General features: G+C 36.9%; 1 protein-coding gene across 4 annotated transcripts in view; it reads right to left on the bottom strand.

Annotated features, from left to right (window-relative positions):
* The window catches only part of GOLGA4 (golgin A4), a 111,696-nt gene that overhangs the window by 37,618 nt on the left and 57,282 nt on the right, over positions 1 to 16,796 (bottom strand). For all 4 annotated transcript variants that reach the window (XM_060109167.1, XM_060109168.1, XM_060109169.1 and 1 more), the window contains 3 exons: positions 15,326 to 15,473; positions 4,457 to 4,635; positions 423 to 551 (listed from right to left, as the gene is read on the bottom strand). In XM_060109167.1, coding sequence (XP_059965150.1) covers positions 423 to 551; positions 4,457 to 4,635; positions 15,326 to 15,473 — 456 coding nt within the window. The remainder of the gene's footprint in view (positions 1 to 422; positions 552 to 4,456; positions 4,636 to 15,325; positions 15,474 to 16,796) is intronic.

The following is a 16,796-nucleotide window of genomic DNA, read 5'->3' as shown; positions in this document are numbered from 1 at the left end:
CTACTTAAAATGAAAACTACTTGGTTATTTTCATTTTGTCTTCTTTAAGATGCATTCAGGCAAACTCTCTGAACCTTAAGCTCTGATACATTCAGTCTGGTGAGTTTTTAGACATTCTTCCTAAGTTACGTAGTTGCTGCTTCAGTTACCCTATGTTCCCCTCTACTTCTCCCTAATCACACAGCCTACAGCCAGGGTTAGAGGAATGATAAACAAACTGATTAATGAAAGTTTGTTAGATGAGAAAATTTAATTTTCAGATAATACTAAATTAACAAGCTCTGACAGCCTCATTCCTGCCTACGGCCAACCCTCTCTGCACACTCAAATGTTAAGGCTGCCAGTAGTGTGACCTCAAGCTGGGAGGCAGGGGTGAGGGGCTGACAACTTTATAATGTGGCCGAAACAAAATAGGTACTTACAAGAGCTACTTTCATTTGCTCCTGAAATTCCCTTTCTTGGGTCTGAAACTTCTTAGTCAGTTCCTGCTCTTTGCTGGCCAGCTCCTCTTCATGAAGCTTCTGTAATTTTGCAATTTGTTCTGAGGATTTCTGAAAAGCAACCAAATAGTTAAAGTGAGACACCCAGAATAAAATATGTAACTCTACAACTAAATAATACTTCATTATAATCAAGTTAATAGCTTCTTAAGAGGAAAAATTGGAACATATTTCTCACATAAATCAAAAGTCACCAAACTCTTGAGAATTAAAAGAAAAACCAGTAAAGTGTTGCTCCTCATTTAAGACAAGGAGAGCTGCAGCTGCAATGGTCAGTCCTATGGGGTTGAAGCTCCAATTCCACATCATACAAAGATATTCCCCACCAATCGGGATAGGGAAGCACAGTAGGGGGAATAAGGATGCTCTCAGAGAGGGCACTCCACCATGGTCAAGGTGTTATGGCTACACCCATCTATTTATGCCTAGCTTTCCAGGCATGTACTACTACTTATTAAAAAGTATTGTGCTTCCCTGGTGGCACAGTGGTTGAGAATCTGCCTGCTAATGCAGGGGACACAGTTTCGAGCCCTGGTCTGGGAAGATCCCACATGCCGCGGAGCAACTAGGCCCGTGAGCCACGACTACTAAGCCTGCGCATCTGGAGCCTGTGCTCCGCAACAAGAGAGGCCACGATAGTGAGAGGCCCGTGCACCGCGATGAAGAGTGGCCCCCGCTTCCCACAACTAAAGAAAGCCCTCGCACAGAAACAAAGACCCAACACAGCCAAAAATAAATAAATAAATAAAATTTTAAAAAAAGTATTGACCTTGTTCTTTCTTGAATAGGAGGACTCAATCTTATAAAAATGTCAAATCACCCTAAATAAATTCAAAAATTTAATATAATCAAATAAAACAAAATGAGGGAAGGCCCACTGGACAAAATAAACATGCAAGAATAGCTGATCTCTTCTGAAAAATAAGAGTAACAAGGAGAGGCTACCAAATAGTAGAACATTATAAAACTAAAACATATTATAAAACTGGTATTAGTGTAATACCAGCACATGGTCAGACAAAGCAGTGGAACAGCACAGAGAATCCAGAAGGCCCATACGTAGCACTACAATAATTTAGTATGGGGGCTTCTCTGGTGGCGCAGTGGTTGAGAGTCCACCTGCTGATGCAGGGGACACGGGTTTGTGCCCCTGTCTGGGAGGATCCCACATGCCATGGAGCGGCTGGGCCCGTGAGCCGTGGCCGCTGAGCCTGCGCGTCTGGAGCCTGTGCTCTGCAACGGGAGGGGCCACAACACTGAGAGGCCTGCGTACTGCAATAACTAACTAACTAACTAAATAAATAAATAAATAAATAAATACAAATAATAATAATTTAGTATGTAATAAAGGTAGTATGGCATGTCAGAAGGGAAAACATGGGTTATTAAAGAAATGATTTGAAGGCTACTAGGTAGTCATTTGGAAAAAATTTAAGTTGGATCCCTACCTCACTCCTCACACTAAATATATTTCAGTTGGATCAAAGATTTAACCATAAAAAATGAAAACATAAAAGAGTTAGATGAGAAGGCTCCCCTGGTGGCGCAGTGGTTAAGAATCCGCCTGCCAATGCAGGGGACATGGGTTCGAGCCCTGGTCCGGGAAGATCCCACATGCTGTGGAGCAACTAAGCCCGTGTACCACAACTACTGAGCCTGGGCTCTAGAGCCTGTGAGCCACAAGTACGGAAGCCCACACACCTAGAGTCCATGCTCTGCAACAAGAGAAGCCACCACAGTGAGAGGCCTGCGTACCACAACAAAGAGTAGCCCCCGCTCACCTCAACTGGAGAAAAGCCCATGCACAGCAACGAGGACCCATCACACACACACACACACACACACACACACACACACACACACACACACCCCTACCTTGGTGTGATGGAAGGCAAAGTTACCAGGACCCATCACACACACACACACACACACACACACACACACACACACACACCTACCTTGGTGTGATGGAAGGCAAAGTTACCAGACACACACACACACACACACACACACACACACACACACACACACACACACACACACACACACACACACACACCTACCTTGGTGTGATGGAAGGCAAAGTTACCAGACACACACACACACACACACACACACACACACACACACACACACACACACACACACACACACACACACACCTACCTTGGTGTGATGGAAGGCAAAGTTACCAGGTCTGGGGATGGAGAAATGGGAAGATGTTGGTCAAACGAGACCAAAAAAAAAAAAAAAAGGGTTCGACGAGAAAAATTTAAAAAAATCTTTAATCTCAACTGAGAATGTGTTTTTAAAGCAGAACAAAATCCAGATAGCATTTAAGGAAAAGAAAACTTTCTGCATAGCCAAAAAAAACCCAAAACAAAAGCAAATCATAAACAAAGACAACAAATAACAAACTGAGGAAATATTTGGATAAACGCACCTTATATCCAATGGCTAATTCTTACTAGAGATAAAAAGCTTCTACAAATTAGTAAGAAAAAGACCAACAGCCCAAGAGGAAAATGAATCAAGGATCTGATCGGGCGACTCAAAAAGGAAAACTATAAATTCCTGTAAACATACAAAAACATGTTTGTCATATTGGTAAGAGATATGCATATTAAAACTACAGGACTTCCCTGGTGGCGCAGTGGTTAAGAATCCGCCTGCCAATGCAGGGGACACGGGTTCAAGCCCTGGTCAGGGAAGATTCCACATACCGTGGAGCAACTAAGCCCGTAAGCCACAACTACTGAGCCTGCACTCTAGAGCCCGCGAGCCACAACCACTGAGCCCACGTGCCACAACTGCTGAAGCCCACATGCCTAGAGCCCATGCTCCACAACAAGAGAAGCCACACTGCAGTGAGAAGCCCACGCGCACCGCAATGAAGAGTAGCCCCTGCTCGACACAACTAGAGAGAAGCCCACGCACAGCAATGAAGACCCAATGCAGCCAAAAATAAATAAACAAATAAATTAATTAATTAAAAAAAAAACTACAATGATGTCATTATTTTAACTTAGCTTGGAAAGATAAAAAAAATTCAGGTAATACCATCTTTGTGAGGGGGGAACATATTCTAATACATTGCTCATTAGTATAAACTGTCCTCCATTGAGCTTGTAGCAACTATCCAATAATTATAAATACACGTACTTTTTTCCTAGATTCCCCTTCTAGGAATCTATTCTAAAGAAACACAGATGTGAGCAAATACAATAAGGATATTCACAATTTCCAACAGTAAAAACTGAAAGCCTAAATATCCATCAGCAGAAGACTGATTAAATTATGAGCTATTCATACAGTGAAGTCCTGAGCAGTCTTTAAAACAAATGGGGCATCATTATCAACTCAATAATAAAGAACAACCTCCAAGACAGATTATTAAGTGGAAAAGCAAAATACAGATCAACATGCCATCTTTTGTGTTTAAAAAAAATAGACTCCCCCGGTGGTCCAGTGGTTAAGAATCCGCCTTCCAATGCAGGGGACGTGGGTTTGATCCCTGGACAGGGAACTAAGATCCCACATGCCGCGGGGCAACTAAGCCCACGTGCCGCCACTACTGAGCCTGTGCGCTCGTGCACCACAACTAGAGAGAAGTCTGCACACCACGACGGAAGATCCCGCACACCACAATGAAGATCCCATGTGCTGCAAGTAAGACCCAATGTAGCCAAACAAATAACTTAGTTAATTAATTAAAGAGAGGATTAGAAAACATAAGAAATTATATGCAGAGACTATCTCTGGGAAGTATAGCCAAAAAGGTACACATTCATTTCTCTATCAAAGTGCTTTTTTCCTATATCCTAAACATCACGAAATGATCAAGGTCTCAAACAAAATACAAATTAACTCTTCTTTACTATCAAAGATGTAGGAAAAGCGTTAAGACTTAAGTCTCAACACTGCAGTAGCCCATTTCAATCCAGAATTATTCTTACTTTCATTACATGAACAACCTCCTGTTTCACGTGGCCTAATTCTTGTTGAAGTCTGTTACGCTCCTCCTCACTTGTTTTTTCAATGGCTTTTATTTGCTCCTCCATTTCTGCTTTCATTTTTCTCCGTGCTTCTTCTGTTTTTTGGGCTGTACTCAAGGCTTTTTCAAGTTCCTCAAAAGCTATAATGAAAACAGCAGAAAACAAGTATCTCAAGAAATACTATCATTGAGCTAAAGTGTTTTACATTCAATTTATGGGAACTAAGAGCAGCAGTAGCAGAAGAGGTTAAAAAACTCATCACTGTTTTAAGCCAAGAGATATTTGAGTAGTTAAAAGCCACAGAAATGTCCAGTCACTGAAAGCAATTTGTCACTGAGTTCTGGATTCAGATATTAAGATTGCTTATATGAACTTAAGCTCAGAAGTTAGAAAAAATATTAGAAAAAATATTAAATTACTGAAGATTGCCCACTCTCCCCACAAGTGTCCTTATGGATAACAAATTCCAAGAAATGAAGACTTGTACCTACTTCTGTAGTATATAATTCCAATTGCTTTTTTGTTTGTGATAGAGTTCTTATCTAATTATTATCAATTATCTAATAATTATCTAATTATTATCTATAACTAGGTAATACTATTATATACTCACTAGGACATTTTCAAGAATGAAAAAATTATTCTTTGACTAATCTTATTTTTAAAAACCTCTTAACCATATGATAACAGCAGGGTTTTTTTAATATTTACTGTCTGAATCACATATTTAAACAATGTATTTTGATATGAAACGTACTACTTGTGTAAGTTTTGAATTAGTGTAGTTAACTAGAAAGAAATTTTTACCTGATTCAACGTGTATAAAAAGGCACTACCAGCAGGGAGTTCTTGGGTGAAATAAGTAAGAATTCAGGCCCTTAAAAAACAATCATCTAGGCTAGAGTAGTAAGATCTTTAAGGACAGCTCATCCAGTATCAAACAAAATCAGATATGATGGGTGCAAGAGCTGGGTAACTTGACACCAAAAATATATGGGTGGGTGTTTATGTATATTTGTGTGTATGTGCATGTGTGTGTATATATGTGTTTGTATGTGTGCACTGCATATGTGTGCAAACATACACTTTCCCTCTCTCTCCCCTTCTTTCCCTCTCTACTGACAGAATAGTAGCCTGTGAAAATCCTATGGCTATTATCATCCTAGACTATTTCCTTTAGTTCTCACAGACCAGAAGACACCAGACTTCACTTTACCAAAGAGACGAACTATAAATAAAACATCAATTTTCAAGATGGGTTTTAATCCTTTTAAGAAACATATACGCAGAGGTGACAGTTCATTGACATGTGTAGTATTTTCACTCCCAGTGGTATAAGAAATGTGGAACTTCAACCTATGATATCTCATTTAAAAGCCCCTTTATTAACCACAATTTGACTTAACAGACAGTGGTTTGTGCAAAGGAATTGCATACCTGAAGCAAACACGTATTCTAAAGCACTTTCTTAATGATGAACTGTAGTAGGTATAGAAAAAGGCAAGAGAAAGGCTGAATTCTGGTAACAACCAGGAAACACAACTTACTTTGCTCACTATATTAAAAAAAAAACAAAAAAACCAAAAACACTTCTCTGGCAACCATGTTTTTGATATTAAAAAAATCTACCCAATTTATTCATTTTTTTTTTTTTTTTTTTTTTTTTTTTTTTTTTTGCGGCATGCGGGCCTCTCACTGTTGTGGCCTCCCCCGCTGCGGAGCACAGGCTCCGGACGCGCAGGCTCCGGACGCGCAGGCTCAGCGGCCATGGCTCACGGGCCCAGCCGCTCCGCGGCACATGGGATCCTCCCAGACCGGGGCACGAACCCGCATCCCCTGCATCGGCAGGCGGACTCTCAACCACTTGCGCCACCAGGGAGGCCCAATTTATTCATTTTATATGCACAAAGTATAAAACTATAGCTCAAATAAGGTCTAAATTTCAAAGGCATATTAATTAGCTGAAATTATTTTTAAAGATTCCTACTCCAACTTTACTGATATTTGCCTGCAAACACCAAGATGATAATCCTTAGACATAAATATGTTGGTAAATAAAGTATTTAAAGGGAAATGCTCTTTGTTTTAGTTAGATATTCTTTTCCTATAAATTCTGGTGTCGAGCATTAAGAAGCACCTCTTGCTAGGAATAAGAAATTAGTTTCCTAGTTTCTCAAAAACGAGTGGAGTAAACTGATCAATTACGGGAAAGAAATTCTGTAACAGAGTGCTTACTGCTTAGTTTGAGCTGAAGGTTTAAATCTGGGAAAGAAAAACATGGAAAAATGGAAGGATGATATTTTTAAATGCTTATTAGATGTCATCACAATCTTTTCCTTACTGCTAATATTTGGCATGTAAGATTGCACTTACATTAGCACTTCTAAGCACTTCACAGAAATATCTTAAATCAGGCTCTAGAGAACCTGAAGATAGTTTTGATATTCTTCCAGCAAGACAGAGTTTTAAATGGAAAACTTTTGTCAATTAAGCAAAATAAAACAAAACTGTACACAGTCAATACCAAGTGAATTTTCATTGTTTTCTTTAAATTCCAGAATCCAATATAGTATAAAAATAGATGTAGTGCTCTCACTTTCTCAAGTAACAACAAAAAAATCTATGCCACAAAGTTCCTATTTGGATATAATTTTCTAATAGTTAACTTTTCTAACCACACTCAATAAATTTTAGTATATTCTCCTATATTATATTCTAATTTCAGTGTTTAATCCTCCAAAATAGCTTTCCTAAGTCACTTGATTATCCATCATATAATGATTAAGGTAGGACAGATCTGGTTCCAAAGTTCTTTTCATCTAAATTTAATCCTTTCTTCCTACTTTCTGCCACCTTGTCAGAGAACCATATAATTTTATACCTAAAAAGACACCTTTGAGATGTCCTCATTCAAATGTAGGAACTGAGTCATCCAACTTCTCCTTCAGATGATAAATCAACTTAAATATACAGGATTTAAGGAACAATCCTTACCTTGCATTATTTTTTAAAACTAAGAATGCTGACATTGATCAAGCTCAGCTGAGCAATAATATACCTTACTAAACCAGAATTTCTGAACCAATCAATTACTGATGGCTTCTAACTCTCAACAAAATGCAGCATGTTATTATACCTCTGACAGACATACAAAAACTCACTGCTTTCCACCTCCATCTTGCTTTATGAAAATGTTAAGTCCTCCCAAAATAAAATAAAATTTTAAAGAGGCAATAAAACACATTTCTATATCCACATACAGAAAACTTATTTCAAACCCACTCTACACTCTACCACAAATGAAGCCACTTCCTTACAGGAAGTCTGCGTCCAACGAGTCCCATTTCAATGTTGAAGGAGGATATACTGAGAGCTTACTTACTAACCAGAAACATCTCACCTTCTAATCTTGCAACCAGACATGGTAAAGTGGTGTCCTTAGCCTATAATATTCTCAAGTGAATTCCCCACTCTTTCCAAAATGAAACTATGCTAGGATTTTAATGTGGAGTACTAAAGAAGTATGTTCTGAATGTCTACATAATTTGTCTTCCAATTAGCAACACAGGGTAAGTGAGTGGGGAGAAAGAAAGCGTGCATCAGCCCCAGCTGACAAGTCTTCTGCCAACATGCAAGAGTGCACAGAGAAACCATGGTCACAGCACACACCAACAGGAAGGCTAAGCACGAACTGCCGCCAAATGTTGCAAGAACACGTTGTGTTCTTCCAAAGCAAAATTCAATGTATCTCAGGCAATTTTTGCTTTAAAAAAAAACCCAAAAAACTTTGAAAATATGTCTAGAAAAAATTGAATGTACCTTAAGAATGGTCCTCTGTCAGTCAAGAAAAAACACAGGGCAGACCTTTTATTGCTGGCTCATCACTTTCCCCTTCACATGAGGTTTACTCACATCCATGGGAATTATGAAAATGGACAAATGCTCACTATATGAGTTACATGAGAAAGGTTGGCAATCTACAGCTCAATAATCCAACCATTCATTCATCATATATTTATTAGATGTTTGACATCTGCCAAGCATATGTTAGGCATTGGGTGATATAAAGAAAATATTTCACAAAAAGACAGTTGAAGTAATAAGGCAGGCGGGGTGGGGTGGGGGGGGGAGGTGTATAAAAGAACGAATCCTCAGGCTAAGCTAGGAAGAATGTGGCATTTGCTTTTGCCACTTCACTGTTTTTCCCCATCCTCATCCTCAATGTCCTAACCAATCATAACAAATAACAAATGCCGGAATTGAGATTCTAGCCCGCATTACTGTTTTGTTGCACTGTCCCAGGGGACACTTTACTGTAAAAATAACAAGACCCACTCTACTCCCCCTGCAGGGAAGAAGCAAAGAGGCAGAAATGTGGAAAGGCTGCCACCTCTAGATTAACTAAGAAGCTGATTAATAACATCAAGAATGAATAAGTAAGCCAGTGCTTATTTCTTTACCCCAGCACAAAAGCTGCTAAAATTCATGTGATATAAAACCAAAAAAACACAGCTAGTACTATGAAATGAATGAAATGCAAATTAACAGAAAAAAAAACACCAAGATTTATCAGAATTTCCATCCAATCATCAAGTGTCTTTTGTGAATAAAAGCAAAAGTCTAGAGCAGCAGTTTTCAAAGTGTGGTCCACAAATCCTAGGGTCATGAGACCCTTTCTGAGGGTCTATGAGGTCCTCCTGTTTCTAAATACACATCTGCATGAGGGCAGATGTTCTTCATATATTTTAACCAAGATAATATATCACAACAGATTGAATGTAGAAACAGGCATGAAAATACAGCTATCTTCTATTAAGCCAAACAATAAGGTAAGCAAAAATGTAAAACAATGCCATTCTTCACACTAAATTGTGTTTTGGGAAATATGGGTAATTTTCATAAAAGTATTCAATACTTAAATGTAATAGGCTTACAATTGTTATTTTAAATTGAACTTTTAAAAAATTTCTTAGTTTTAATTTCTAATATAATAAATATCAATCCATATAACCCACACAAACAAATACTCTTTGGAAACCTCAGTAAGCTTTAAGGGTGTAAGGAGATCCCTGGGATTAAAAAGTTTGAAAACCACTGGTCTGGAGTTTACATAAATGAAAATAAAATAATGCTACCACCTAGTGGCATAAACCAGATATTGCAATACTTATAAGTTGGGGCCTTCAGAAATTTAATAAATATCACATGTGCAATGGAAATCTACTTTTCAAGCCACTTCCCAAAATACATAACAGGATTCACTCTAAGGATTAACTATGCTTTGACCTTTAAAACTTTTACAGATCTATCCAAATTTCATGCACTCCTTACATTAACCATGCAAATTTACTATCAAATACTTTGAAAACATCAGGATGATCTTGAAAATTATTAGGCTAAAGCTAAGTAAATTTACTTAAATGGAAAGTATGATTCTGTAGCAAAGAAATGTGTTCCTCTAGTTGTTGGTGCTTCCCAGTAACACTGACATTGCCAGGGACATAAATAAGTGCAGGCTGACAATGACTTTCTAAAGGTATGTATGTACAGCTACTATTGTAGAAATGTATCAAGCACCTACAAATACACGACTGTGAAATAAAAAACCTATATTAAATTAAAATCTAATTCCATTTAAAATAATAAAATTTTCCATCAGGTGTTCATTCAGTGCCAAAATGTGTACATACTACTCACCTAACATCGCATACTTAAATTCAACTTTAATTCACACTCTTTTGCCTGAGAAACATGGAATTTTCTTTGTAAAGCTTATTCTAAGTACCCATGATAAGAAAAAACAGCCCTTACCCCAGTCCTGTTCATACAAGGCTTGGGAAAGGCACCATGATTCACTTATTGGCATGTGTGGATGCACAAAAGTAAGATGTTTTGTGAGACTTAAGACTCCAAGAAAACTCTGTTACATAAATTATCAACAACTAACAAAGCACTTAAATACACAGGTGATTTTTGTGTGTTATATAAATATGCATAAATCTTATACATTATTTAAAAATAAACTCTATTTTAAAGGGTCCTTCAAATAAATGTTCCACTGAATGTCTTTGGTATATCAGGTTTATACTATACAAATGAAAAAGAAACTTATTTCCTGCACAAACACAACATGACAATAAAAAAGCAAAGAATGTTGTGAGTTAATCTACATTTTAAAATGCAGACAATCATATAAAACACAGAACTTCAGCAAAGACAGGGTACATGAAAGGGAAACAGGATTTACAAAAGTCAGTGCACTCTGGAAACTTTCCTAATCCGAGCAGAATATTTTATTCATTTTGCACAGTTGTAGGCAAGAACATTTTAAGGACAGGGTGTTAATACTATGATATGGGTTCTTTTTTGTAATGGCTATATTTAAATCTCTTAAAGGTAATTAACAAAAAAGACTAAAAGTCTATGGGTAAGACTTTATCCAGAGAAAAAATTCAAGAATGGAATAAGCTGTATTACAAAGTTGTTACAGTATTATTCAGAATAGTGAAAGTAGAAAATAATCTAGGTGCTGATCAATAGGGAGATGGTTAATGATGTACATGCATTCTGACAAAGCCATTAAAATTTTAGTACTTTAGCAACATGTAAAACTACTCCTAATATAATGCTAAATAAAGAAAAAGGAGCATACAAAATTATATGGACAATTATGATTACAATCGTATAAAATAAGGATTGAGAAAAGACTAAATGGAAGTGTATTGAAACAACAGCAACGTGCTTTCATTTTCTCTATTTTCCAATTTTTGGGTAATATACTACATTAACGATTAGCCAGCTACTCTACCTCCTATCCCAGGTAGAACATACACACACATGCACACAAAGAATACCCAAGACCTAGCGTGAACTTTAGCAGCATTAACATTCTGCATGGCTGCTGCATTGAAGAGGTAATATTCTAGACAATTAGTAATAATACCTAGTATCTAAAAAACCACCATCACATACTTAAGCTGAATCACCAGAATTCTCCAAATTTAAAATCTGGTTACTTGAAGATATGACCATCTGTTTTTAAGTAACACCTAGAAAGGAATACTATCAACAGTTGTAGTAAAATGCTTGTAACAAATATATTTATTTTTGGTTTTCTTTATTCACTGAAATAATTTTAACAAAAGTGCTATAGTATTGTACTTCAGAAAACATGCCTACCAGTTCCACTGTAAAGCAGAATAAGTACTACAAGCTGATACAGCATCAAGTAGGCATGTTACCATATTCCCATAGTCTTGGTATTTTATGATAGTATTATTCTTTTTAAAATCAGAGACACTCAGATTTCCTTTGTCCTCCAACATATGAGAAGCATCACAGTTTGTCTAGAAAAACTATGAGAAGCAGTGCAATAGACTGTTTTCTAAGAAAAGTAGTGAGGAATGTATTTGAGCCACACTTTGATCTCCAGAATAAGTGAACCCCCAAAAGTAGCCATTTGTCTACTAATATCCACATGTCAAGAACTGCTAAATATATGAGTTAAATTTTTTACAATCAAAAATGCATCAGGAGAGTTCAGATTCTTTGATAATTATTTTATGTAGACACATTTACTTCTAAAAACCTTAACAACCACAAACTTTAATGTTAGTGTTTCCTTCACATGGCCAGCTCTTATGTTTTATAGCCTTTGAATTTTAAATCTAAGAAAGAGAAAGACAAACATTTAACAGAGCAATTGAATTCTCCAAGAGCCAAATGATGTTTATAAAAATTTATGAAAACTCTATTTCCTTTACAAAGACCTTTTCTTACTTTTAGTACTAAATTGGGACTTTTCTGTCAATTGGCATATGCATTTTATATTTGAACTAAGAATCACATTAGAACAATTCTGTTCAGACTCAACTAAAGCCATTAGATGAAATTCAGCTGATGCACAAAACTAACTTTCATTATAGATTTAAAGGGCAACATCTTCAATATGGAATCAGTCTGTTACAACTTTCTATCATAAACCTCAATAACTATGACTACAAATATAATTTTGAAAATATCTATAAAAGCACTCATAACTGTGTTATCCAAAGACTTTCTAAAATAAATATATCTATTAAATAACTGTAAATCTTAATTCTCTCTTTAAGTATTTATTAACTTTAAATATTTTGACAGTATTATTAACAGATAAGTTTCTCAACTTATAGGCTATGAAATATTACAAAAATATAGTTTTATGAAAATCACATTTAAAGACAAAATACATAAGAGGTACAATCTACCATGCATAAAATAAATATGGTACAAAGATATATTGTACAGCACAAGAAATACAGCCAATGTTTTGTAATAACTATAAATGGAGTATAACCTTTAAAAATTGTGAATCACTATGTTGTACACCTGAAACTTATGTAATATTGTACATCAACTATACCTCAATTGTAAAAATAAATAAATAAAGACAAAATACATCTGTGCTTTGGAGAAGAAAGAGAAGGAAGGCTGTATTACAAAAGAGTTGACTGGAACAGCAGCCTGGGAAATTTTTATCCTACATATGAATTAACTGTATATTTTGTCTGCCTTTTCATCATGTGCCCCTTTTTACTTGTTATTCATGGGTTTCTACCTCCTCACAAGATGCACTTCAATTTTAAAAGGAAATGTAATCCCTGACCAGCATTATTTTCTCTCAGCTGGCTACAAGAGTCAACAAAAGCAGTCCTAAAAATGAAAAGGCTTGACGTGAGAAGCTGAGACTCTGCATTAGGTTTTCTGCTCACGGAAAGCAAACCTGTTTAACAGCGTCTCACGAGTCTCCAGCTGCTTCAGCAAAGTCTTTAGAGATTATAAGCTGAGAGATTCTACCCATTAATGCTCTCTGAAGGGAAATCTTAGGCTTTTGGGGAGCAAATTTCTAAATTTCCCAGCCACTTGTCAATAAAACAACTATAAGGAGATGAGGAGATATTTACGAGCACAACCAACTGCCTCTCTCATCCAGACCCACTCCTTTCCTTAAACCTTACAATCTGGTTTCTAAAATCATTTCTGAAACTGCATCCTGGGAATCAAATCCTCATGCAAATTAAAAGACATTTTAAAAAATCTTCATCCTACCTCCCCCACTTTTGGAAATGCCTCCTATATTCCCCCAGAAGCGTAAGTATCCGCAATTCCTATGACTTCTCAGGTTACTTTTTCTGTTTTCATTTATGTCTCTTTGCCAAACTCAATATCTCTGTGTTAAGAGCATAGGCTCTGGACTCAAAATGCCCGGATTCAAATCCTGACTATACATTTACTCTCTGTGGGTGAATGTAAGCAAGTTACTTAACTTCTATGTTCCTAGGTTTTCTTGTCTCCTTTCTTATTTGTGAAATGAGGATAACAGTAATACCCAAGTCATAGAAATTTTGAGGATTAAATACAAATACATACACAAGTGAATACGAGCAAAGCATTCATGACAGAGCCTTGCATAAAGTAAGTGCTGGCTATTATTAGCAGCAGCAGCCGCTAAGGCTACCACCACTTCTACTACCAGTAAAACAATCTTTCAGAGAAATCAGCCTCTTCTACAGATCGAACCATAGGCTTCAACCTTAGGCTAACGACTCCTAAAAGATGTTCCGATTTTTTATTTCCAAATTCCTACAGGTCAATTCCATCTGGAAACCTCATGATCGGCCCAAATTCAAAGAATCTAAGCAAACTCACCATTTCACTCTATTCCTCAGTGTCCCCATTTAGACTTCCTATTCTGACTTGACCTGATTCATTCGGCCTCCTAACCTTAAAACTCTGGCGTCATCTTGGCCTCCTACTTCTCTTCTGCCCCTCCAAGTTAACTGGATACCAAATTCTGCAAATTTGACTCTTCCTCTCCTCCCCAGACCTAGTCAAGGTGGCCAAAGCTCTCAGTTCCCAAAGCCTGGATTTCTACCCTTGCTTTTAAGTTTGACTTTCCACTTCATTTCTTTTCTACATACAACACTGGCTTCCATCACGTTATGCTTTCCTATTACTGGTTTCCTTGTTTACCAAAGTCTAAACTCAGCTACTCACTTTTACAGACTTTAACAGTCAGTTCCTTCACAATCCAACTTCATTTCCCACTTCAGCAAGAATGGTTTCCAGTTGACACACACACCCCCTATGGTCACTGGGCCCGTTTTATGATCTTAAATCTGAAATATGTGCTGCCCCCATCTCTCTGTTTAGGCCCATTCTATTCATTATCTGAGGCCCAAGTCAACTCACATCCTCACTAACCTGAAGGCACCAGTTCACCCTGCTCTCTCCTCTTTCTAGCATCTCTACTTTCTTTCCGAGCATTATTCAGTATCATACCTTGCTGAATACTGGTCTCTACACTTTACAGTCTAGCATTTATTGGGTCAAAACATAATGCAGTTATGTATAACACTGAATTATTCCATCATTCTCTTAAAAAGCAGACTACATCTTATACTTTTTATTATCCTAGAGCATCCAAAAGGTAGCAGTTATTTAATATGTACCATGCTGTGCCTATTTGGGGAGTTTCGAAGTTGTAAACCTGAATTTTGATAGTCTAAGGCAGTGGTCAGCAAACATTTTCTGTAAGGGGTCAGATAATAAATACTTCAGGCTTTGCAGGGCTCTACATAAACAGGCCAGGCATGGGCTGCATTTTACCCATAGGGCATTGTTTACCAACCCCTGCCTCTTCTGAGGAACAGTCCACAGTGTCTTTATAAAGAGTCTCTACAGTTAAACAGTTTTATCCATATTTAACTAACTTTTCTAAATGTTGGTTGGTCAAGCACTTTACATGATTTTTTATTTCTAACATAAAACAAGTAACCCCTGAGTTCTTACCAGCTCTTTCAGATTTTTCTTTCTGTTCCCGTAATTCCTCTCCCTGGCTAGTCATCTGCTTGATGTGACTACGAAGTTGGGCAATTTCTTCTTCTTTGATTTCCAGGGTTTCATGCATCTGACGTTTTGTCTCTGCTATTACCATCCCCTAAACAGAAGTGCAGACTCTAAAGCGTTTGCGTGACAAAACTGCATTATCAATAGCACATATCAAACTTACTTTAAAGGGCAGAAAACATAATGTCTCTTACTAAGTACAGCATACGAATTATTTTAGTATTTAGTATTTAGTTTATTTAGTATTTAGTCTGTGCCCTGTGTATACACTACACTATCTACTACAATAACTTCAGTTACCTGGCATATCAGGGTATTCTTAATATAAAAAATTATTTTAATAATATCTTTAATCTTTTAATTATTAACAACACATTTTAGTTAAAAGATTTATTTTATAATCTTTCTATAAATGTTTACTATAATTTTCCCTATCTTAGTAAACAGTTTATATTCAACAAAATACAGCCTTTAGTACTTGGCTCAGAACCAATCATGAACTACAATTATTGAACTGCGCTGTAACATGGGGAAAGTCCCAGAGGCTGCTGAGAGTATAAGGTGACTGCTGCCACACTGGATGGACCAAGACTGCAGTACAGAGCTACCTGGTTTTTCTCTTTCCTCTTGTGACAGTCTCTGGTCCCAACACCACTCCTGATTACTGTCAGTGAGGCATTCCTCCAATTTGCTAATTGCTACTGTCTTCCCACTCTCTGGATAATCTACACAAGAAATGAAGGTCGCTAGGGGGAAAATATTAATCAAATAGTATATATTAAATCAGTCATTTGCAACTAACAAAAAATGGGTGGTTCAACTTCCCTCTTGAAACATAAGACTCTGTGACAGCTATTTTATGACATCAAGCAGAGTATTACCTTACTTCCAGGGTTTGTCAACCCTTTTGCTTTGGGGTATGACTCTTCCAGATGGCTAATATTAATGAACAGATTAAAAACCAGGTAAGTAGGGCATTATTATACAAAATTCCAAAAGAAAATTGTGGGCCTTCAGTTTCTTCAAAAACCAAAGCACAATGGAAGAGAGAGAGAGAGAGAGAGAGAGAGGTGGAATCTATAGATTAAAAGAAGTCTTAAGAGTCACATCAACTGACTGTACTGAAAGAACCTCATTTGGATCCTGATTCATAAAAATGGGAAAGAAATGTAAGAGACAAAAGGGAAAATCTGAAACTGTCTAGGTAGTTGATTGTACTAATGAATTGCTATTAAATTTTTAGATGTGATCATGATAATGTGCTTATATTTTTATTTTAAAAAAAGACCTTTATTTTAAATATACATTAAAATACTTATGGAAGAAATGATAAGATTTCTTAGATTTGCTCTGAAACAATCCTGGGATGAGGGTACTGGGGGCTGGGAATGTACAGATGAAACAAACTTAGCCA

This window comes from Mesoplodon densirostris, chromosome 10 (genome assembly GCF_025265405.1).
Source record: "Mesoplodon densirostris isolate mMesDen1 chromosome 10, mMesDen1 primary haplotype, whole genome shotgun sequence".
Lineage (NCBI taxonomy): Eukaryota > Metazoa > Chordata > Mammalia > Artiodactyla > Ziphiidae > Mesoplodon > Mesoplodon densirostris.
This window is presented reverse-complemented; position numbering and strand designations above follow the sequence as displayed.